Source organism: Myiozetetes cayanensis, unplaced genomic scaffold (assembly GCF_022539395.1).
Source record: "Myiozetetes cayanensis isolate MyiCay16 unplaced genomic scaffold, myiCay2020 scf1, whole genome shotgun sequence".
In the NCBI taxonomy this organism is placed as follows: Eukaryota; Metazoa; Chordata; class Aves; order Passeriformes; family Tyrannidae; genus Myiozetetes; species Myiozetetes cayanensis.
The window spans coordinates 114,272,306-114,298,306 of record NW_026086604.1 but is presented as its reverse complement, the minus strand read 5'-3'; the positions used below and the strand labels follow the sequence as shown (position 1 = coordinate 114,298,306).

Genomic DNA, 26,001 nt, shown 5'->3' with positions numbered 1-26,001 from the left:
TTAATTCTTATTGGCACAGGTTTATTATAAAAGATGCATTTTCAGAGCAGTCTGGCATCCTAATTTCTTTTCCAGTTTTGTGGTTGGCTAGAGGGAGTTAAGAATATAGAAGTAAAAATGACAAGTTATACTATCCACATTTCCCATTTATTTGATTCTTAATGTCGTGAAAGTAACAAGTTAGGGGTTTTTTTCTGTGACATCTTTTTAACATGAAATGCAATACATTCTGTATTATTAATTAAACAATTAAAGTTAAACCTGTCAAAAACTAACCACAACCAGGCATTAAAGAATGCTTGTACCAACTTCACTAACTAAAACAGAAGATTGCAGAGCTCATGGCAATTCACAGTTATTTTTAACTAGGAAAAAATACTGGTGACAGTTCTGCTGTTCAACTTTTTTTCAATATACTCGGTACTGTAAGAAGGATCAGAGAATGCTGAAAGCTCTGCTTCCACAAAATACTTTCTCTTTAATATGTCCATTAAGCAAGAAAAAGAGATAAGGATAATCTGGAGAAAATATAGGAGCAAGACAAAAAAACTCAAGAAAGTCACAAAAAGAAAGAACAAAACAATGTAGATATCAAACAATTACATCTAACCAAAGTGAGTGATTGAGTCCTTTGTGTTTTAGAGGATTTGTGATATTTCGTTGAACAATTTCCTGATTATGGAAGACTGAGGCCTGAACACACTTGAGGCATTAAGCTTTCCAGCAGTACAATAATCCCTTGTTATATACTTATATCTTTTCCATTACCATACAGTAAATTTGCAAAGAACAGAACATATGGCATGGGTTCTTGGTTTTGTTCCCCACACTGCCAATGCTCTTAAATGGGTTTTTCCTGTTTCCAAATGCTGACTAAGAACATTAACACTCTAGTTTGATTTCAAATCCTTTCCTGAAAATGTATTTTAACCTTTTTACTCCTCAGACACAAAGAATTATTCATGTATTTTAGTACTTAAGATTACAAGCAAATCAGTGAAACTATGTTCCTATTTTTATTCCTACTTTTCGTGAAGGCAACAAGAATCAGCCCAGCAAAAGCTGATAACATTCTATTGGACCTAAAATGCAAATTTACTTACTGGAGGAGTAATGTTCTAGCCTCAAATTTAGCTGCATCTCTTCTTAGGGTTTTATCATTGGAATTCATCTTGAATTATTGTACATCTGATTATCTCATTTTTCTGCAATTCCTGTTAGAGATTCTTATATAAATGACTACTGTCTCTTGACCCTGAAAAATTTTCAGATCACTGGCTTTCAACAACAAACCACCAGTGTTTTCAGATGGAGAAATGTTCTTTTTGTGCTTGTAATAAGCAATGATAAGGATTACTGAATTTTTAAGCTCTATATATTAAGACATTAAACAATTTCAAGATTATAGATTTGAGATTACATATATGGAAGAATTTGATATGTCTGCTTTTGGTACATGCTTTATTACTGTTTTGCCTTGAAAAATATCTAGTTTCACAAGATATAAAGAGAAACCAGGGCTGAAATTAAAAATGTAATTAGAGTCTTTAAAAGTATTTCACATAACTCACACTAACATCAGTCTTTTGGGAGTTTTTCCTAATGCATTACAGGCTAAATACCTGTGGTTTCTGTATAAGTAGCCCTTATACTTTGAGAGTTTCACTTCAAGAGTTTCACTTCTTTTAAAAGACTAGTATGTGAGCTATTTTGCATCTTCTTTTCTTTTACATAAGAAAAAAAGAACATTTTATAGAGGGCTACATGAGTGGGTTCTAAATAAAAGATTTTAGCAGTTCAGAAACTAGGACAACACATCGTAATTATTTACTCTCATACTATATTTTTGAGGAGATAAAACTATGTACATGGTGAGGGCTTTTAATTTTTAACCTTGTCCAGATTCTTGTTCATCTTTACTTTTCTCTTTGAGACTGGGGGGAGAGAATGGAGTTGCTGGAGAAGGTTTAGAAGTAAAATTTTTGAGAATTCTCTCTGATGACATATTAGTTTCTTTCACCAACTTTCAACTACTAAGCCATAAAGCCCAGACTCCTCTTTTATGTATGAAAGATAGGGTACTCAAAGTTACAAGCAATAAATATGGTTGCAGTGCCTTAATACAGAAGCAGTTATAACACTCTTTACTGTGGATTCTGTGCTATGGAAAAGAAAGTTCATAAGTCTAGAGTCTATCTAAAAAGATCAATTTATCCAGTCCCCACTGTGTTAAGGGGGCCAGTTTGGGGAAATGGAAGGAGGAAAGTCTGATGAGTAGTTTCTCCTGTCACATGCTCCCCGTTCATACCTATCCTTCTTTTCTGCTAGCCTTCCCCTCCCTGCAAAGAGCAACTTGCCTTCAAAAATTCATTTACCCTTTTCTTGGTAAGGTCACAAGGTAACAAAGTGCTGCCACTAACTCTGTTTCCTCTACAGCTGATTTCTCCCTGCTGCAGCAACCAGACAGGGTAACACAGAGCAGAGGAGAATCGATGGGTGGCTATGGCTTCAGTGCTGAGGAGCAGGAGGGAAGTTCAGCAGCCAGAGCACAAGGTTACCAACTGATCATGGGTCTTCAAACCCTTACAACAATTTCATTCACTCTATTTTCAAGACATAGAATTGGGACTAACACATGTACTCAGGAGGAAAAAGACCCCATCGAAACTCACATTGCAAACTGCAAATGACAAGTCACTTCCAAAGCCTTCAGCAGACAAATTCATACTTTCTGAGATTATTTTCATGAAGCCGCTAATGTTTGGGATTTGCCTGGAGTTTTAATTAAAGCTGCTATTTAACATTCATACTGCACCTGTGCCTAGAAGCCAAGCAAACTGATGCCCCAAAATTCTGGGCACTGTTTTAAACTGATATTTTAAACATATGTGCAAAGCAGGCCATTAGTACTTTTTAATTCTGACTTTAATGTTTTAGTGCATTTCCAGTTTTCTGTCCTCCTGAATCTTGAAGGAGATACTGATTCTTCAGCTGGCATAGATTACAGTGCAAGCTCAGAGATTTTAGTATCTGACATCTTATCCTCTGCTAATATCATCTAGTACTTTATCTAACCCAGCAAGAACACAGCAATTATTTTATTTACATGGTCTAATTATTGCAGTTGCTCTGTTTGGCTGTTATTTGGGTGTTATTGCTACATTTATTGATACACCTGCTACTGGCTTGGTTTTGTGGATTAGAATTTCTGCTTATGAAAACTTAAATATTCCATATTTGTATATTGTACCACTACTAGCACCCTCACTACAAAACAGTTTTCAGGTTAACCTGAAAGACTTGTGAAGAAGAAAAAAAAAAAAGAGATAATAAAAAAACCCACAGAAAATCATTATTTTCAACTCTGTGCCTAAAATTCAAATATTTAGAAGTCCTGAAGACTTTTATCAAACAAACTCAGAAGTTCCAATGGCTTCCAGAAAGACTTAACTTCTTCTACCTAAGCTTGGAGAAAAATAAACTGATGTTATGAATTTATGGGTTAAGCACTTTTTATCTTGATGTGGGGTTAGGAAAGCTGAAAATCATTTTTAAAAACTCTACCTGGCAGACTAAAATATTCCTATAAATACATCATATAGGCTGTCAGAGACTTGCCCATGGTCAAGATGTGGACATTCAAATAAACAACAGAATTTTCATAACAGATATTATACAGCAGTTCCAGTGGATTTTATTAGAAATAGTTATACATTAAACTTGCATAATTTTTCATCTTCCTTTCCTTTTGTTTTGCTTGTTGTTTAATCCAAGAAAAGAAAATGTTATGGCCTTGAATAGGTCAGATACCTATCTCCCCCAGAACTACCTTGCTCCTACTTGCTTCAGTCCCATCACTGCTTTTGAAAATTCTTCAGAGACGCTAGAGATAGTTAGATCATCTTCACATACAGATTGGGCTGGCACAGGAGCTAAAGCTAGGCAGGGGCAAAGTAGGGCACTTGTTCCTGCCTGGGATTCCATCAAACCAGCACTGAAACTTACCAAGCATGCTTTCACACATCTACATTCATTCATAGATTTGGAGTCTTGACCTAGATTTTTATTAAAGTGTTATTTTTTTCATGAAGTACCATTTTAGTCAAAATAAAGCAATTTATTTTTTTCTCACAGCATCTGTTCGCAAGGGTTACCATTAGTTCAGTGCTATGTCACATTTAATTTAATACAGCTGTTTTATCATGAGAGTCTTTTCTTGTATCTACATAAAGGTTTTGGTTTAGATGTTTGTGTGTTACTGGAAGCCAATACTGTGCCAATGCACATATTTGCTACCTTTTGGTTTTGTTTTGTTTTGTTTTTCAGGTAATATCAAAATTATCAAACAAGCCTACACTGTCCCAGGTATGTTGGTCACATTTTAACTATGCCAAGCTTGACTGTGAAACATAAACACAGCTATGGCCAGAACAAAAGCTTGAAAAGCTCCGACAGACTTCCATGGTTTCAAAACGAGAATTTAAATTTCATCCTGCAGATAGTTCTGCCACTGTCCATTTTATGAATAACAGCTTATGATCTTTTCTCTCAGGTGCTGGATTTGGATGTCCTGCTATAGCAACTGCATTTTAACTACATGGGTACCTAAGCCAAAGTTTTGAATGTGGGTAACACTCATTCTCTGTAGAGTATAGGTTGTATCAGTGCCAGGGCCTGGAAAATTTGATCATCATGACAGCCTAGGACCTAGTTCATTAAATCTGTTAAAGTAAACCAAGATAAAAGCATGCACTCAGTATGTGTGCTTTAACACACAGCAAAATTAAAACTATGCTGAGAAACATTTAGACAGATGCTAATACAGGCTTAGAATATTTGGATAAATTCCCCAAATCTGTCTTTCCACCCAGCCAATCTGACTTGACCCAAATGTGGGAAATCTGACTATGCAGGGTCGTCTGAGGATTTCCGTCTAAAGCTAACAGTACCTTAATCAAACTTGATTAAGAGGAGTAGCCTGTTAAAAAAAAAAAAAAATTAAAAATTAAAAAAAATTTTTAAAAAAAAATGACAATAACCCTTTCTGAAACCATGAAGTTGCATTTGGCTGCACTCTTTGCTGAGATGTGTGAAGTTAGTTAATTTCACCTGAAACCTGGAAACCTGAGTCTGCCTTAGTCCATTCACCTCCTACCAATAGATACAGTGAGTTATACCATGGGAATAAATGGAATTATTTCTGACTTATGGTCTGATCCTGACATGAGGCCCATGTTGGCGTATCTCAGCCTTCGTGACCAGTGTATTTTGTTATCCTGAAAAAATAAACTATACATTGATCTCCTACACTGTGCTCTAATTAGTACTTAAAGTACAGAACCCAGGTCTGTGTTGCCTCTAAACTTCCTTGGTTCCAGCATCAAGCATTCAAATTGCACTTTTTTTCACAACCAGATGCAGCTTCACTTTTTGATGACTCTGTCCTGAAGCTGACACTGCCACACCACTGGTGCATCAGTGGGACTTTGTATAAACTGAGAAGTCTGTCTACTATCGCAGCAGTGACTTCATTTACAACAATTTAGAAGGACACAGAGAACATTCGGGCTTGAGCTGAACTGGTGTAAATGCTATTTATACATTATGAAAAAGTGGTATTATTTGAATTACCAGCCTCACTTCCTATCTATGGACCACCAAGAGTCTGGTAGCATAACATTCAAAAGAAACAATGCCTTAGTAAAACAGAATTAATCTTCTCAAGTATGCATATGCCAAATGTTTGGTAAGAGCTAGTTGTGTACTCCTTCTTGGTAACAAAGCATATTGCAGCAAGTTTGCTGGCTATGTCACTAATGACCTTTTTTAATTTGTTTGTATTTTTCTCAAGTATGCACATATAGCCGTAGTTGAGGAGGGAAGCTATGGATGAGTTCCAAAAGAGCTATATCTAATGAGAAATGAAAGCTGTGCTAGATCTGGGTTTGTTCCAGGATGAACACCAGAAGAAATCATGTTTTGGCAACATCAGACTCTGAATTTTATGCTACTATGTATTATTTATTATTTTAGACAGAGCTCAAGGGAAATGGAAATATAAAGAAAAGACTCCCTTCAATTGTGGAAGATGAAGATGAGGAAGAGGGAGAAGAGGAAAGCAGCACGCTTTCACCAATTGATACAAGAAGCACAAATAGCTCTCAGCAGAAGAAGACTGCAAGCAATAAAAGCTACCTAGGGAGAAATTTAAAGCAGTTGGCCTCAGGAACTGTTCCCTTTCATTCCCCCATCCGTGCTTGTAGTTCAAACCCCTCAAGAGCTAAACATGAAACAGAGCTCCATTACTATTCCAGAAGGAGGGAGAAAAACCTTAAATTACACCTTTCAGCTCTGACCACCAGTGGCCCACCAGATCTGAGCCCAAGGTAAGAGTTATGAACTTACTTTCTTCTTCTCTATCATGTAACTCCTATTAAAAATATCATGATTGTGACACTATAAAAATACTTCTTTTTCTTTAATAGTTTGTACTTTTGTTCATCCATGTTATTGTAGGAACCATTAACACTGTGCAGAATGTTATAACTTTAGAACTTTACTGCAAAATAAAGTATTTTTACCAATAAAAAGGGCAGTGAAAAAATTGAGCAGCTGCAAAAGTGGCTATTTGGATAGTCTGGTTTTGTGTCTATTTTGTCTATAATATGCATTCCCACAATAGCACTGTGAAACATTCTGAGTCTATCAGAGATACAATTTAGAAAACAAGTAGATGAAATTACAGCATAGCTGTGCAAATACAAAAATTACAGGAGTAAAGGAATTTAATGGAAAACTATTGCCTAGCAATTTTAGAAAATATTTTTTTCATTAGAGACAGGAAATCTGATAATGGAAGTTACATGGAGAGTAAATATGGAGTTTAGCAAATGTATTTTGCTGTGTCTTTTGACATAAAGAAGAGTTATATAACAATTTATTGTGGTATTATTAGTGTACAATTTAAAACAGTTTAATTTTTTACTTGTATTCTACTTATAAGGTGATTTATGTAACTTGTTTCTAAATTACTGCAATGTAATCCTAGTTTTAAGATCAGTTCCTTAGAGAAATCACAAGCACTTTTTCATATATGAGGAGGTGCAGCAGTTTGTCTTCCAGTTCTAGTTTTGGTTTCAATAATTTGAAATGGTTTACATGTTCAAGAACTTCTTTGTTCGTTAGAGGTAGAGTGAAAGTTTCAGCAACTTCCCATTGCAAAAATGAAATAGGCACAGCTTGACCATATTTGTTTAATTCTGTCAAAGTACCTGTCCCTAAGGATGCAATCATAAAAAGGACATGGAAGACTACATGGAAATCTCTCCCCCTCAACATATATTTGATCAGTACAGCTACATTTCAAATAGGAGAAGGATACAAACTGACTTCAGTTTTGTCATAGAATCATAGAAATCACAGAATTATTAAGGTTGGAAAAGATCTCCAAGATGGAGTCAAACCTTTGACCAAACACCATCATGAAACTAAACCACAGCACTAAGTGCCACGTCCAGTTGTTTCTTGAACACTTCCAGTGATGGTGACTCCAGCACCTTCTGGATTAGCCCATTCCAATGCTTGACAACCCTTTCTGTGAAGAAATTCTTCCTGATTACCAATCTGAACCTCCCCTGGTGCAACTTGAGGCCATTTCTTCTCATCCTTCACTAGTTGCCAAGGAGAAGATGCCGACACCCATCCTGTTACAGCCTCCTCTCAGGTAGTTGTAGAAAGTGATAAGGTCTCCCTGAGCCTCCCTTTCTCCTGACTAAACCACTCCAGCTCCCCCAGCCACTCCTCATAGGACTTACTCTCTAGACCCTAAATAGAGAGTCAGTACAGGAGGAGATAATGTGTGAAAATCAGCTTCTACACAAACAAAATTGAAATGCATGGTGGATATATTTTCTCATTTGTTTCATAGCTCTCATATGAATTTTGTTCAGTCAGCTATGAGTAAAGGTCATTATCATTCACATAAAAAGTGGTAATTCAAGGAAAAGCAACCTTTCATATTTTTTGCTGAAATGTAATCTTGCTCATTATGCAGCCAGATATTGGCACCCAAGGCTGCAAGAGCAAATGTAAAAAAAATGTTGTTATATATATTATTATTTCCTGTTTCCGTTCATAATTTTATAACTGGAGAATAATTCTGTTAATAGGCTGGAAAATAGGCCCAAAACGTATACATTTTTCAGACTTTGTTTTCCAGCCAAAACAGTTTCATATTATTTCCTAGAATGAGTCTATATTATTAGAATATTTAAACTGACAATCTAATACCACTTTAAAATAAAGAGCTTTAAATGTTTCTTTGTAAATATTAAGGATAAAATAAAACCTTAACTAAAATTTTCACTTTCATTTGCTGTTGGAAAGCAAGGGAAGGCAAGGGAAAGACAAGACTCTGGTTGAGAGGTTCAGTCAGTTCAGTTCTGAACTGTATAACCACACTTTCTCAAGAGAATATGCTTTGTCTTCTTAAGAAACTTGTTCTACTTTGGTTTTTCTAGAGTAAGCCAACCAGAACTCTTCACAGAGCTTTGTGGCTACTACAGGTTCTTTCACTGGGCACCACAGTTAGGGCAATAAAGCCCAGAGACTGAGTAAAATATTTAAAGAGTTCTTGTCACAAGGAACAGAAGCTAGCATTCTAACTTCTAGAATACAGTCCTAGTCTTCCCAATCCATTTTGGGTACTGTCTATGAAGTGAAAGAGCACCAAAAGGAAGAAAATATCTGTAATGATAAAAGCAGTCCTAGGAGGAAGCATTTATGTATTTGAAGTTCCTCAGATCCACAAGGAGGAGTGCACTCTAGCCCTGAGCAACTGGATAGAAGATGTCACATGTTAATCTTTTCTGACCTTTTGGCTTCTAGGAGTGAGTTCTCTGTCTTCAGGAGAACATTCAGGACTGTACAATAGCTGATTCAGAAAGGAGTGAGACACCAAAGTCTTTTGTCACCTCACATTATCATTTTATTAGATTATGTTGCTCCACGGCCAGTTCCTTGTATATGAGTAAGGATGTTGCCCATTACATATTTCCCACATAGAAGCCTGTCTTTTGGCACTCCACAATTAGCTATTTTTGCTAATATAATTTCTTTTTAGCCTGAATCTTTAAACACTTAAAAGAATGTAGCATCTATGAATTCCAAGTCATGTCTGAGTAAGCTTTCTCCCGTGTGCTTTAAAGGCAGTTAAAATGTTATTATTTCATATAATTAGAAACTTCTATAAAAGGGATATTGGTGTTTAAAATTTGCTTTTTGAAGCAGTGAAGCCAGATGATATTAAATAGGTTTTATAGCAAATTTCAAATAAAGTAATCATTCAGCTTTCCAGCTGCAGATAGCAGTATCGGCCAGAGCAGCTGAAGCACCTCATTTGAGTCTCATCTTCTCCCAGAGGCTGGTTAAGATTACAGTGAAGTCTAGTAATATCCAACAGGCATCATGAACACTCAGACATGAAACAGAGCCCAAAAGCCACATGAAGAGTCAAAAAAGACAAAAAACACATGGTATGTGCACAGAGGTCTGTTACATGGGTCTTTCAAGCCAAACACATCACAGATATCTCTGTGTTGTCTGTTCTTCCTTTCTCCAGACAGTTACAGTCAAGAAGTTTTCTTGAAAATATCCTCATTAGATGAAAAATCTAATTTCCATCATCCCAAAGTTATCACCATAACTGAGAGGCCAAGAACTGCCTACTTCAGCCCTTCAGGATTAGTATTTAACTCATCTGCCTACTGTAATACAAAATACGAAGCTTGTGCCTGGACAAAAGAAGAAATTCATGCTTTATATCTGTCAACTGGCAGTTGTCTGAGTCTCTTTCATTGACTTTAAAACAATTCCCTTTATAGCATAGTTTATTATAACTGAGAACAAAAAATATTCATAATTATGTATTTTTAATCCTGTGTATTTATTCTTCCATCTGATACCTGTTTTCTATTCTTTGCATGCAGAATTGATTATTGTATAAAGTGCTGTATCTTTTTTCCTTTGGATTTCTTAACACTGGAAATTGGAGATAACTGCTATGCATGGGTAGAAATAACTGACAAAAATACTTCTTCTAGTAGTCAGATCCAATATTGATATTAATGTAACTAGGACACCGTAGGCTGGTCTGCACATCTTCCTATATCCAGTTTACAAACAAGATTGCCCTGCCTGAGCTAGTTAAATTTAAACAAATTTATAATAACTATTTGCATGGAAATGACACTTTTGACTGAATTTTACAGAGATGTTTTCATAAATATATTAAGGTCAGGCTTAGGCTCTGGTTAAGTAAGGCTAATATAAGAGCCTGGTTGTTATGTGCAGGCAGATTTTAGCTTAGCAGAAGCTGTTTAGCTTGTGCCCAGGAAAAAGTGGCAACAGGTTACTTTAGCTATGAAAAGCAAACTGTATGTCATATAGGTTTAGATAAGACTCAGAATATGCTGCAAAAGTCATGAAAATTTTGAAACTTCAGTTAATTATTTTTGACCTCATGTTCCTTCCATTAACTCTAAGTTTAATCTTTAGTGACTCACAAGTAGTTATACCAATATAATAGTTTTTACTTTTCTCTAAACATAATGTTGTGCAAAATTTACCATTGTTTAAAAATGTGCCCTTTAGGAGTAATTTTTACAGCATAATTATGAGCATGATGTTTATGAAACTGTTTATGAAACTGCTCCACTACCCTGATTTTTCTCAACAGAATTGTCGATGGGATTGAGGACGGTAACCATAATGAGGAAAGCCAAACCTTTGACTTCAGCTCTGATCAGCTCAGGCAGGAATCCAGGTTATCTCCTACGACTGGAGGTGAGTCTTGCCTGGGAAAATCACTCTTTAGAGGAAACAGTTTTCATAACTGCTTTTTGTTCCCCTTTGTTTCTTTGATCCTCAGAAGTGTCATAAATGGATTAATCGTATATTTGTACTCTCAGTACCATTTCAGTGCCACAATTGGTACTATAGAAAAGTACAACGAGGTCCCAGAGGTCATTTGTTGTTTTCCTGCCAACAAACAGTCATGATAAAACAGTTTGTGGAGAGTACTGTGTTTTCATGCATTGTACTTTACCAGCAGTATTGTACAATCTGCCAGGAGCCTCATGCTCCCAAACCTTTGAGCATGGAAGGCACTAAACACAGGGACAAAATTCAACATTAAAAAACATTCTAATGCCAAATTCATAAAAAAATACCATAAATAAACAAGAAAAAACCCCAAACTAACAATTCATTAATAGCCATATGTAAACTTGGCTCTCAACTTTTTTAAGAAGATACTTACAGAAGTGGAGGAGTGAAGAGAGCAGTATGGACTTCATTCATCACACTTTTCTTACAGATTATACATTGAACATTAACACATGATTTTATTTTCCTTCTAGCCAAGTGCAAACCAGGTTTAAATTTAAGGCATTTGTTAAGTGCAGAATAGTATTGCCATTTACAAATGGTTATACTTATCTCATTTGCATGTATTTGAATTATTTTCAGAGGCTGAAATTGGTGGTGCTGTGCTCGTTATCAAAGCAGAAGAGACCAAACAGCAGATCAGCAGGCTTAATAATGAGGTAACAAGCTTTTGTGGGGGTCAAAGGATCTTAACAATGATTCAAGAAATGCTGGAGAAAACTCAGAAATCTTGGGAATATGATAAATTCCTATAAACAAGCTTACGAAACTGGATGAGGTTCCTACGTGTAGGGCAGTTTGAGGCTTTTAACTCATTCTGAGATTAATTTTCTACATGAAACATATATAAAAGTTCGTGGCACATGCTAGAACTAGAAACAAAGTGAGGTTAGCATGGTTAGTGTATGTAATTTTCCTAGCATTTATTCTCTTCTGGGTGTGCTTCTATTTTTCTCTTTCCTCTCATTATTTCTACAAGCTCCTTCTTCCAACTTTTCTTGTCTTGATACGTGCTATGCTTTCAGAGAATTTCCTTGAAAGAAATGCAAATCCAGTCATGTTCAAATTCACATTTCAAATCACTTTACCTGTGTATACTTAGGATGAAATGGAAATTTATCCCTTCCTGCTCAAGCAATATGACTTGAGGAATGCAGGGCCAATATTGTTGAGTGGTGCTTTTTATTCCTCCCTTCTAATAACTTCAAACCAATAATCAACTATTAATCCAAAACTAAAGAGAAGTTCTGTGGCTAAACTGTTTCATATATCCAGCCATTGCAGTACTTTGGCTAACAAGATGAAAGCATCAGACACTGCAAGGCTAAAATCTGTCCCCAGCAAACTCTTTCTTTCAATGTGAAGAGAATAGAGGCAATTTCTTATGATTCCACATGAGGAAACATTTAAATAAGTCCACCACACAGTTTTACTTCCTTCATGAGGTCTTTGGTTACCAGAAATGTCAAGTTTTATCTTTATTTTTCATTCTATATATATAATCTAGTTATTCTTTGTTTCCCACTTAGGCAGTATTGGGCTTCTAAACGTCTTTCAAACTTAGTCAGTTTAAGTGCATGCATGATTAGTTAGTCACTATGAATGCATCACCTTATTTGTATATCAAACTGTAGAGTTCAGACTAAAGTGTCATATCCCACTGACTGCAGGTTTTCATAAGGTTTGGTTAAAGAACCCAAAAAAACCTTCAAGATATTCACTGACAACACCATTATGATAGAAATTTCTATGTAATGCTTTTGAAACAGACAAGTCATACTGATTCATTCCTTTTGAGGACAGATATTTTTAAAATAGGAAGATGTATTACATGGCTATCCGCAAGAGGCAATTGGAAAATACATCATGGTGACAGATGTGCCAAGACAGGCATCTTGTGGATTAACCAAACCTTTCAACTGTAACAGTTTCAGACTTTTCATTGCTTTTCTGGGGAAAAGAGATAGATAAATAGATCTCAGAGCAGGGCAGTATGCTAATCAAAAGAAATAAAGAACTCCACATGATCAAGGTCATTTCCCTCCATATACAATCTTAATTTTCCCCTGCTAAAACTATCTGAACAAAATATTATGCAACTTTTTTGCTCACACTAACATAAAGCAGGAAATTGCACCACATGCAGTTAAACACTTACGTTTCCACACAAGGATACAGAATCCAAATCCAGAGATAAACTTTTCACTGTGAATATGGGTCACTCTTTTATTTTAAAATTGAGGAAGGGTGAATCTGTCCATTTTTTAATAAAAGATGCTACCTATAAGACTTGAAATAAGAGGTACTTACCTCCCAAGACTTCTGCAATCTCTCTTGGGATAAAGACATGAACAAATAATTCTTGATTAAGCAAACCAATCATTAGGTTGTCAGACAAAACAAAGTCATCACCAGCTGGTCATTCTCTCCTTTCCACGGAAGTGGGGCAGAAGTGAGTTCATCTATCGTCTCTGTCCCTTCAGCAGATATTAGGAATCCTGTAAGTAAGAGGAAGAGAACCTTCAGAGATTTAAAAAGAGCACTACAAACTTCTGGAGTCTTGCTAGCTTGGTGTGAGACAGAATTTTTCACACTGCAGAACTGACTGAGGCATGTGCCAACACGGGGTGATAGTAATAAAACTAAAAGTCATACAAAGTTTTGGTAGGTTTAGACATCTTTTGGCAACACCTGAATTGATTTACGTCTAACCTCGTCAGTGATAAAATGGCATTAATAATAATGCAACCAGAAGATACAAATAACACAGTAATGTTGAAAAACTTCTGAAAATAGTGGTACTTGCTGTTCACAGCAGAGAAAGATACCTTTCTCTGATTACAGAACTTCATAGACGTGTAGAAATTATAGAGCTACATGAGGCTATGTGAATGATTATAAACCCTCCTCCCCCAGTCTAGAAAACACACCAGATTTAGTCTAGGAACCTAAGGGAACATTTTTATTCAACCTTGCAGAATCTCTAAGATTATTTTATTCTATGCTGTTCAGAGTACATTGCCTTCCATACATCTATACTAGTGTAGACATGGTGAAGATTAATACTGTTGGTGGTGCCTTGCAGTACCTGGAAGTATTCTCCACTTTCCAAGCTCATATTTTATCTTCTCTCTAAGAAGTCCCCTGGCAAAGAAAACAGCATTCTGACCAAACAAGAGTCTTAAACATTGAAAGACTTATATATGGGATAATTCTCAATTTGATATGACAATACACGGGCATACAGTATGGACAGATATGAGACATTAAAAAAAAAAATATGAGGAGCAATTCTACTGATGTAGACTTAGATTTCATAGATAACATTCTGGGCTCAAATCTCAGAGAGAGATGAGTATCCTCCAAGTTCTCCCATGGATCAAAATTTACTCTGGAAAAACTACATGACTATAAAGCTGCTTAATTGCATATTCTGCATATACTCAAACATGCCCCATCTGGAGTTTATGAACTGGCAGTGTTGACTTGATGGTTACCCCAGTGAGCCTCTGGGTAGCCTTGCTGATATACTCTAGTTGTTGCTTGGGGGTTTTTGTTGTTACATTAAGAATCAAACACTCATAGACCCAGTGCTTTTGTCATTCCATCATTTGATGACGGACAGTAATGGAAAATTATGACTGATGTTGCAGCAGACTACTAGCAGTAGCTAAAATACCAGCAGAGTTAGAAACAAAGTTGTCTTTTAAAGACATGTAGTCTCCTCCTGGAAAATATGAGAAAACAGGTCACAAGTAGCCAACAGCAGCAAACACTGTCATTAATACATTTTTCAGTGGAAAACAGAAGTCAATCAAGAAATGCAAAAATAACTGCTTTCATGAAAGGCAATTGTATTACAACAGTTCACTAGTTAGCTTAAAAACATTTCAGCTGTTCATTGGGGGAACAAAGACACACATCTTTCCATTCAGACATTCAATACAGTCTGTTGTTAGAAAAGCAAAGTAAAAAGTTACCCCAGAGAAAAATCTACAAAAATAGCTATACCTAGTTTAGAAATCCAGCTGAGCTCTTGGCAGTATTTAAGGTGTATGACACTCACTACATAATATAAAATAGAGTTCATTTACTAAGAAAGGGAGTAACAGAAGTCAGTGCATTAATTTCACTTCTCAGATTTGTTACGTATTAGCTTTAGAAGTAATAGATACACAGATTTCCTCTAAGGAGAATAATCTCCAAAATCAGCACAGTCTATGTGAGACAAACTTGAACACACCCCAGATTCCTGTTGTATAGCTCCATGGTTTGGCTGCTCAGCCAGTTATCCAGCTTCTTCATTTCCTCACCACTTCTCATTTTGAACCTGAATGAGATCCAAGGTAATACTGGAATTTCCCTCCAGTTCCGTAGTGCAAGGCAGAGTGGAATAGGACTATTTTATCCCCTACCCTATTTGCCCCTTCCACTTAGTGTAAATAATCAGTGAATAAAACAGGCATGACATTCATTATAGTTAAGTACTTTCAATCTGTGGCAGGTGAGAGTTCAGTTTCAGGTTCTTGTTCTGGTAAAAACATAATTATTTAACAATAGTTGCAAGATTAGGTTACTGAATACCTAGCAGCATTGTACATTTGCAGATCTGGGGAAAGCTTGATTCAGAGACCTGCTGCAGACCAGGCAGAGCAAGAATTCAGGAATAGTCTGCCTTACAAGTATGTATTCTTCCTTTGCAGAGGTCTGTACCCTTGACCAGGTCTTTCCAATGCGTTTGTCTGCAAAGGCTGATCAAATGGGTGTATCTAATCATCCAGCATTTTCTCAGAGGCACCATTTACGTGATGCAATCATAGATAACTACTGAGGAGCCCACAAAGTAAAAATAGGAAAGCACTAAGCAGATTTTCTGAGGTATACCAATGGCCAAAAAGCCTAGATTAAAGCACCTGCCTATCACTGTGCCGTTGCCTGTATCCTACTAGGCTTTTAGCTCGCTATCGTTTGGATGCCACTGCATGAAAACAGCATGGAAGTACTTTTGCTTTGATTCAATTTGCAAAACCCAAATCTGAATTATTTAAAACATAGAGCAGTTAATAAGAAGAAAATAGCCAAAATTCAGTCATATTTTTTTTATCCCTTGATTACATGTACACATTCTCCATTCAAAAACATGGGTACGTGGTTTCATGCTCAGATATAAAGGACATCTCATGCAGTGCATGCAGACTGCTATGTCATGTCTCCTGTTTTCTGCATATGCAGCCCAGCTTCAGTGTAGACTCCTTCAGCTTCAGAATCTGGGGGCTGATTTCGTACTTTACTACATCAGTAGATCCCACAATTACAGTACTAAAACAATATAATGAACACAGTACTCACATTTCTCCCATTCGACACAAAACCAAACAAACATGAGGAAATATGAATAGGGTCAGGTTTTCTAGTAGATAATTACCTTCTATTTAGCTCCACATTGGAGCACTTAGTAGAAATTCAGCTATTTTTAATATTAGGTTTTTGAAATGCAAGTACTTAAAATACTCTAGGCATCAGGGACTTATTTAGAACAGAGAAAATGCATTCACAGGAATATTTCACTTTCATCTAACTAAAGGAGCAATCCTAAATAAATATGTTTATTTTCCATATCACTTAAAGATATTTTATAAATGTATTATTTTAAAATTTATTTCACAACCAGCTGCCAAAAATCAATCTCATTTTCCTCTTAGTATAGGAAAAAAAGCATTCCTTAATATTAAAAATGTATGCAAATGATAATCAGTGCCAGTGAAGAAAATTTGGTAAAGTTAATCAGGCCTTCAGTTTTACATAGGGGGTATACTGTCAAAGTTCAATTTGCAGCTTGAGAGCTCATATCATGAACTCGATTGACTTAGAGTAATTAAATACATGTTCTTTTTAACAAGTTCATAACTTTATTTTCACATGAGAAAAATTACTTTTCAGCAAGGCTATCCCAGTAATTTGCTTTGGAAAACAGCTTTCAATCAAGAAAATTATGTCAAAAAGTGAATTAATTATATTTATGTGTGATAAAAACTATTAAAACTATTACAACTAATCTATCTGTTTTGTAGTTTAGCCACATAAGTTTCACATTTAAGCCAAAATATAGAAGCTAGTATCATTTGTATTAAGAAATAAAAGCTTTCTAAGCCATACATGCCAAGTAAACACACTAATATTTTAAAAATATATTTTCTTATAACACTGATATTCATATTTCCAAAGAACTCCTACCTTGTTGTTTTGTCTCTCTCTCTGCTCTTGTACTTTGATGACTGTAGTCTTTCCAGCTAATTTTTTCTTTCTTTTAATCTTAGCTTTATAGCTATTGGCAGATGAAGATAAAAAACAAGATGATACTCTAAAGCTTAAGTTAATTTGTTTTCAAGTAGAACACACTGCACATACATGACATAACTTCTAATGCTGTGGTGTGTCTCTTGCACTTTTCCTTGGTAGAAAAGCACCTGAGACAAAGGAATTAACCCAGAGGCAGCCACACAGTACACAAATCAACTGGACACCAAAAGCTGACTTCAGATTTGAATAAAAAATATTACTACCAAGATAAATGGCAACAATTATCCAGTTAACTCTCTAAAAGAGACATTTCAAAATGTTCCTGTACTGAAAAGATCTGTTTTCCCAACATCTAAATGTAAATCTCTATTGCTTTACAAGTTCACTGCTTTTTCTTTTATGTCTAGAAGATACTAAAAAGAAGTTGATTGGTGTTGTCCTTCTAAAAGTAATTTATTCTGAAAACATACTACTCCAGCAGATCTCAGCAAACCAAATTCCTTCTGTCTGTCTTTGCCCATTACGTTTTCTAAAACTCTTCATTGGTAGCATTTTCTTCTGGACTGTCTCTGGTTAGATCTTTGGAATCACTGACAAAGTACACAATCTCAAAATGCAATGTATTTCAAACAGCCTAAGTAATTCCCTGAGAACTCCCTTCCTGTGTACAATAAAAGAAAAAAAGCTGTTTGTATATCCTGGGAGTATGATTAATGCCTGAAAAGTGTCATTCAGCAAAACTCCACAAACATTTTTCTATAATACTCTGCATAAGCAGAATATTATATTCATGGCTCTGATATTTTCCTTTCAGATGTAATGTTTACATTTATCTTTGTTGAATTTCATATTACTGATATTTAAAAGTGAACATAAATTCCATGTAGACATTAAAAATAAACATTAAATAAAAACAGATCAGGCCGGGATGCTAAAAAATATAGCTTAGAATGTCCATGGGTGGCAGCAAACTATTGATCATAAGCCAGTCCAATCATGTACGTATTCAACTCATGGTGATTACATGTCCTTCATATTTTCTTAGTTGTTCTGAAGAATGTCAGGTGGACAGTAACATCTGAGAAGACTTTTAACAAGATATATACTGCATCTAAAGTTTCTTCCTATATATTGAAACAGCTTTTTAGTTAAAGAAAAGAATTATGTTGTTTTGCCATGGTTTATTCTTAAGATATGTATGTTGCCTGCTCTCTTTTAACTATTCTTTTAGGTGCTTATAGAAGTTGTTTGTTTAATATTTTTCCCAATTTTATATATATATCACCTCAGACTTTCTTTCATGAGTACATACTAGCAGCTTCTCTTCTAGCCAGCTGGGATTTCCACAATCCTCCATTTGCTCTGAATCTGTACCTAGTGAGTCAGAGTTTGTCACTGATACTTTCTGAATTCCTTGAAGCAGTAGTTTCCAAACCTGGTTTTCTTATTGCCACCATCATGCTGACACTGTCCTGACTCTATGCCAACCTGAAGACAGAATCCACATCCAACAATCACAGAATCACAGAATGGCTTGCACTGATATGTGTCCTTAAAGATTATCTGGTTCCAATGCCCCTGCCATGAACAGGAACACCTTTCACTAGACCAGGTTGCTCAAAGCCCCATCCAACCTAGCCTTGAACAGTTCCAATGATGAGACACCCACAACTTCCCTGGGCAAACTGTCGCATTTTCTCACCACCCTCACAGTCAATTTCTTCCTAATATCTAATCTAAACCTAACCTAAACTCTTACAGTTTGAGGCCATTCCCCTTGTCCTGTTACTACATGCTCTTGTAAATAATCCCTCTCCATCTTTCCTGTAGTCTCCCTTCAGGAAAGGCTGCAAGGCTGAAAGGCTGCAATTAGATTACCCCAAAGCCCTCTCTTTTCCGGACTGAACAATCCCAATTCTCTTAACCTTCCCTCATAGGAGAGGTGCTCCATACCTCTAATCATTGTGCCTCTGCTACTGCCTCAAACCCCCACCCCAGACTCACTCTCAATGAAGAGCCACAAATTATAATTAGAACTGCTGTTTGGGACCCCTTTTTCTAGACTGAATTTCATGGGAGCCATGTTGACTCAAATACATGTAAATAATCTTGTCCCTTATAGTTTCCTGTTTTGTCCTTACCTGTTTAATAGCAATAATCTTGGTTACCTAATTTACCCAGGCAAACTGGTCACTCTGGAACTACCAAAGAGCTGGCTAATGAGTCATCAGACAAACCAGCAAATTTTCTACTCCTACACTGTAAAACCAATTTCACAACCTCCCAGATTTCTGGATTTATTTCACTGAAACTGAACCATCCTATCATTGCACAAATCCTATATATTTAATCTGGACTCAGATTAGCTGTGCTGGAATTTTTTTTTCCTTCTGCATCTAGCTTTATTACTAAAGTGCCATTAAATCAGAAACGTCTGTCACTGCAATACCAATGGCCACAGCATTGCTGGTAGCTGATCAGTGAAGAGTCTGTCTCAGCTCACCCCAATTTCATTCATTCAACAATGCACTTAGCGAGAAACAGAATATCAGCAGCTAGTCAATCTGAGCCTTGAAAAACAGCTCATGCTAGCTGAAAACCTCCTTGACTACATGAAAAAGCAGGATAGAAGAAGCAATGAAAGAAGAAGCCATATGCAGTACAAACCAGGCAGCTTCTCTGCATTGCCAAAATGCAACTTCCATTTCTCAAGAAGGAAATATTATTCTTAATTCCCTTAGGTTTTCATATAGATTCATGGTAGGAAGAAGTCTAGGTAAAGTTTGAATTTCAAAGGGAGTAAACAAGAAAAATATACCAATGTATTAATCAGAATACATTTTTAATCAGAAAAAACAAGTCTTATTCCAATTTTATCCTGGAACAGAGATGAGAGATAGGCATTCTAGTTGAACATTTAACATAAAATAAAAAAAAAATATTAAACATTGTAATATATCATGGAAAAAACAAACAAACCTGTTTCACCAATGCCATTGAAACAAAACAATAATCACCATCACTATCTTACATTATATAGAGCTTTTCATCATTCCATTCCTATTTAACTGTATGGAACAAAGTACTCAAACTGTTCAACAGTTTAATACTGGCAATAAAGAAAAATACTCTTTCTACTGAAACTGTCAAAGTAATTTGAAAATGCAAAATACAACTACTAAAAGTTATATTGGTCAGAGCGTCAGAAAATGCTATTAATAAAGACCATGTGTTAAAAAATTCTACTTTTTTAAAAACCTCTGTTTTGAAGATATTCTTTCCTGATAACCTAATCTACTAAAAAGGTACCAGCACATTGCTTTTGACCAGTCTGACAAGCACTTCTTGTTACTTCAAATTAAATCTGTATAAATCGCAGTTTCTTTTCTGGAAATATTGCAGTATCTGTTTTTAAGTCCTAGAACGTGTTAAGGCAGCATTTCAAGCATATTTGGGGTCTTACAGACCATTTTGAAGCTGTCTGCCTAGCACAGCAAGAACCATTTGTACCACTAGCTGTTTTGCCTAGCAAATAATCAGTGAGCTCCTGAAAGGAATGCAGCCTTTTCAGCATGTGAGGAATTAGCCCTTTTCCTCAGGAGGAAACTGTACTACTTTCAGCTTCTGTTCATAGACTTAAAATTCCTTCTGCTTTTAATCTCTGTCCCTTTGCACTTTCTGCAGCAGTATGAAATTTTTAATATTAGTGATAAAATTGTTTACCCCTGTCACACATGTTTATTTGCATCCATTCAAGGATCTATGAAGGATGTAAAAACAGTAGGTAAGCAGTATAGCATTAGTAGTAACAGTAATGCTATCTTTTATGACTTCATAAGTATAATAATACGGAGATAGAGCATCATTAATGTGGCACAGATACTGGAGCTTTAATCTTCTAAGATTAATAGATTGTAAAATCCTGAAAACTACATATTTTCTTTATATATGTGATGAGCAGTATCGGTCCAAGTAGATTTTAATAAGTGGTGGTGGTGAATTTCTGATTAATTTTGGCATAACTACTCTGGACACTATTAAAGCATACATCAAAGGTGGGTTTACCAGGTCAGTTCCTGTGTCTGGGTGAGAGCAAGCTTATGAGAATACAACACTCTAAGAGCTGATATGTGAAAAATGGTGTCTGGGGACTAGACCAAGTTGTAATGATCAGAAATTCAGGACTGCCGCAAGTACTGATGCTGGGATGGATTTTCACTGTATTGTCTCAATGAATTAGCAAAAGAAACATGTTAAAGGATGATGAAACTTTTACAAAGTCCATAAGAAATGGAAAATAGGAACATGGATCAAACCAATCAAATATTTTAAAGTTTTCACACATGATTCATAGTAAGGTGCATACTCATAAGGTAGTGTCAATCCTTCTATCTGCACAACTGCAGAAAGCCATGAAAATTTGATGGAAGTTGAGAAATTAGACACAGAAAACAACTGCTTTATCCACTAGGAGTAGTGACAATCCTAAAAAGAACTGATGAGCACTGAATCTATATAAGTTTAATTGTCTGTCTTCCCACTTCCTCCTAAACAGAGGAAGGTTTTGGAGGTTTTGCAGTGCCATTTCCTAGTTTCCAACAGAACACAGAAGCTCTTGTGTAGATCATTTGTCCGGAAATCTCACAGTGTGCCACCTTAGAGTCTGACAGTACCAGGAACCTTCTCTTGCTGCTCTGACCCCACAGCAAGCCTATCCACAAATCACTTTCATAACATATTTTAATCCTTCACATTAACTGTAGTTCAAATGAGCTACCAGGCACTCAAACCTTAAGCTCAGCTAGCAGAAGGGTATTTCCTGTTTTGTTTTCTATCTAGCATGACTCAGTTAGGTAACAAGGCAGAAAGAAAGAAGTGCAGAGAGACACAGAGAGATCCTGTCATCTGCCAGTCAAGAGGCTCCTGCCTTTAAGGGTTTTCCCTCCAGAGGTATTGTGATCATTACAAAACTATTAAACAATATGATGGGTTTGAACTCCTACCTCAGAGAGATCAATAAGGCTGTGTTGGAGCTTCCCATGTCTTCTCAGAATTTCTTTATAATTATTGTGCCTGTAGTAACAAAGTCAAACTCGGGCTGAAATGTCTTTCCAGCAAATTTCTTCAGAATTATCCCATCAGAAAAATGAAAACTGTATTTCTGTTTTTGATTACATGAAAATTACTCCGTGTGGGGCACCAAATAGGTGGTATCTTTACCTGAGATCAAAGAAAGGCCCCCTAAGTTAGCCTTTTTTCATTTTGATATGTGGCTTGAAGATACACAAGCAGTCATGTCTGTTTCTCAACAGAGTATTTTTCCTAACATCAGTATAAGAAACTCTGTTTTAATGGTAATGACAGTGTTTTGGCCTAAAATAGATTGATTAGCTACTATGGAGATAAAGTTCATTTCTATCTCTTGATAGAAATTCTTAGTTTCCCTTTATTAAAAATAACTAACTGATTTTAACTTCCTAAAAACTTTTCCTTAAGATATAAAAAGTGAAGAAAAATACATTTGAAATGAGCACATTACTTTCTTATTTGAGTTAGACGTTTTGTTGCCCAAAATATCCTTATGAAATCCTAACAAGTGTCCCCACTAATGTTCATAAATTAGTTTACTTTACAAATTCAGAACTTGTTAATCTGATTCCCACCCAAAGCAGCAAGTTTTGAGGAGATGAAAGACTTCATCTATTTCACGTAACCAACTGGATGCTATCAGGTTCTTCTTTTTGCCCACACACCAGAGTAATCCGTGGATTTTCCTCACTGTTATATGTAATACCTTTCAAGCATAAACATAAGTATATGAGAGAAAATCGTTTCACAACCTTTTATATTGTTTAAATGTTTAGAAGTAGCAAGTGGTTTTCAGAGTTTACATTTATTTCTTTCTTTTCTTGCTTTTTAGCAGTAGTCCACTAGATTTTCATATAACTACTTGTATTCAACAACTTAGAATATGGATTTCTTTTCTTTTGCTATAAATATAAAACCAGCAATATACTTCACATGTATTTCTGAACAAGATTTCACAAGACCTCATTTTTATATAATTCATTAGAATAAAATTAGTTAATGATTGATCAAGAAGCTATTGATGTCACACTGCCAATGGAAATCATCTCAATTCTGGCCCTAAGACCATTCTTTATAGACAGAGAATCCTTTAAAATCAAGTGTATTAAGCCTACAGTGTACCCATCATATATTTTTACTGAGTTTCTTTAATTATTTCAATATGCCACAGGAATTGTGACATGTAGCTTTAGTAAGGTAGATGGATGTACAATTTCCCACACATATATTAGTAGAGTATATTTGTTTAATTTAAAGGCACTGTGCCACAGATGAAAGTTGACATTGCTAGGAGGAAAAAAGGTATGTAGGTATGTGTGTATTTCAGGCATAGTGCATAAATAAATACTTTTGCCCTGCCACAACAGGTGACAACTTTAACTCAAGAAGTCTCACAATTACGTAAGGATATGAAGAATGTGATGCACCTTCTGGAGAACCTGCTCACATCCCAGAAGCCTCCAGGATTCTGTGCTGTGCACAGCATATCTCGAAGTCCCACACTGGATAGTCTGCAGTCTCAAATGGCTTGGACTACACATCAGTCTTGCTCCCACATGCAAGCTGGGAGCTTCACCTGCACCAAAGCACAACTTTGCCGTGGAAACACTTTATGTGACATTTGGAATACAGATCTGTCCTCTGTAGGCAGCAGTCCACAAAGGACTGAACCCAACCTGCAAAATTCTATGGATGGTGAATTTTATTATACAATGGGCCTTCAGAATTCCCCCTCCCAGTACCAGGTAATTCAGAAAGACAATCTACAATTTTTAAGATGCACCTCTCCCCATTCAGACACTACCCTGACTCCTCTTCAGTCTATTTCAGCAACTCTTTCTCCTTCAGTATGCTCTTCATCAGAGACATCGTTACACCTTGTGCTGCCCAGCAGATCTGAAGAAGGTAGCTTTAGCCAAGGAGCAATCAGTTCACTAAGCCTTGAGAACCTGCCAGGAGCGTGGGACCTGGAAGGAACAGCCGGAGTAATTTCTGCACAGACCCCAGATTTTCCGATAGACATTGTGACTAGCACAAAGGATGTTAAAGATAAAGATTACCAAGCCATAGATGTATGAGAAACAGTGAAGTGGTACTCAAAGCATGTTCCACAGCAGCCAGTTTTAAATTTAGAGAGTACTGCATGACTGCTTTAGTTGATCTCTTTTTTGGCAATCATGGAGATTACATGCAGGAAAATTCAGATTTATAGAAAGTAAGAGAAGATAATGTTGGTTCACACTATAGGAAAAATAATAAATTTCTAGATTCTAGAAGCATGTTGAAAAACATTTTGAATACAGATATAACTTACTTGTCTGTTTGACAGACTATTGTGATAGTCCAAAGACCCTGAGGGTCAGAGCAGCTGGAAGTCTAGGACAAAGAACTGTCATGGGTGGCTTTTGTTCATCGAAGCAAAGGTTTTCCCTGAGTGTCTGACTGTTGTTCCCAAACAATATCTATGGCATTGTTTGCTTCAGGTGATCGTGGGTCCTGCTGGTCTTTTTGTCAGTTCTGTGAAGGCAAAAAGGGACAATATTCGCTGCATGTCATCTAGACAATCAACCAAATAGAGCTGCTAGAAAGTGGTTAGTTGCTGCACGTTATTTGTCATGTAAATGAAACCTCTTAATTTATCTAAAAATACTATTTTTATATACTTGGTATGAAACATACTTAAAAATGATTTAAAATATTTATAAAAAGAATGAGAGTTTGGTTTCATTTTGGTAAAAGCTTGCAGTTTTAACAAGAAATGCACTACCATCATGTATTAGATCAAATACTATTTATTGTTAAGATATTATGTAGTTTACAAATGGATTCGCTTTTATGTGCATGCAATTTGCAATGAATGTATTCATTCTGGTGGAATACAAATAAATCAAGGTATTATTTTATCTAAAAAAATAAAACAGCTGGAATGTTGTGTCCTATAATAAGGTATCACTACTTAAAAAGCAGGGTGTCATACTGATAACACTGAGTACTCTTGGTTTGTGTCTTACTATTGCGCTGTCATTTAGAAGATCAAGTCAACATTTTACAACACATCCCTGTTTTGGGATAAGAAAGTTAAGAGAGATGAAAACCATTGAGCAAATTGAGTAATATTAAAGGAGAAAATTACAATGGTTTAGTCAGAATCAAAGAAATAACTTAAAATAGTTATTTATTTGATGATCTTTTACTTATAGCTGTAAAAGCTATCTTTGACCTATAGTCAGGAAAAAAAAAATACTATAGGTTTGGCAAATTATTTAATCCAGAAACAGAGTTAATGCGCAAGGGATTTTTCTTTCCAGTATTTATATATTAGAAATGTATTACTACAGTGCAACCAGAGCAATTGCCTTTTTTTTCATTGTAATTTTGATTTATAAATTTAAAGATGCTCAATATGCATCATATTTACATGTTCTTTAGCCAGCTTTCTAAAAAGACCATGCTTACAACCTGAAATAAACGTCCTAAAATTGACAAGTAAATTAAGTTACGTTTAATAATCAACGTAGAGAGTGGTTATCAAATTAAAATTTTTACAGAGCACAGTTTTATGTTTAACTTCCTTAAGAGTTTTTGGGGTTTTTTATGAAAACTTCAAAGACTAAGTTCATTGTTAACATTTTGATGTGTAAAGGAACACAAATCCCAGCTGGTGCTCTG

At 35.8% G+C, this 26,001-nt stretch overlaps 1 protein-coding gene across 2 annotated transcripts in view; it reads left to right on the top strand.

Annotated features, from left to right (window-relative positions):
- The window catches only part of KCNH8 (potassium voltage-gated channel subfamily H member 8), a 178,428-nt gene extending 153,474 nt beyond the window's left edge, over positions 1 to 24,954 (top strand). Inside the window, exons 12-16 of one of the 2 annotated variants that reach the window (XM_050311756.1) lie at positions 4,327 to 4,365; positions 6,034 to 6,386; positions 10,736 to 10,842; positions 11,527 to 11,603; positions 23,700 to 24,954. In XM_050311756.1, the coding sequence (XP_050167713.1) occupies positions 4,327 to 4,365; positions 6,034 to 6,386; positions 10,736 to 10,842; positions 11,527 to 11,603; positions 23,700 to 24,410 (1,287 nt within the window). In that variant the 3' untranslated portion in view covers positions 24,411 to 24,954. The remainder of the gene's footprint in view (positions 1 to 4,326; positions 4,366 to 6,033; positions 6,387 to 10,735; positions 10,843 to 11,526; positions 11,604 to 23,699) is intronic. The other variant, XM_050311757.1, reaches the window with a different exon arrangement.
- Positions 24,955 to 26,001: the final 1,047 nt, after the last annotated feature.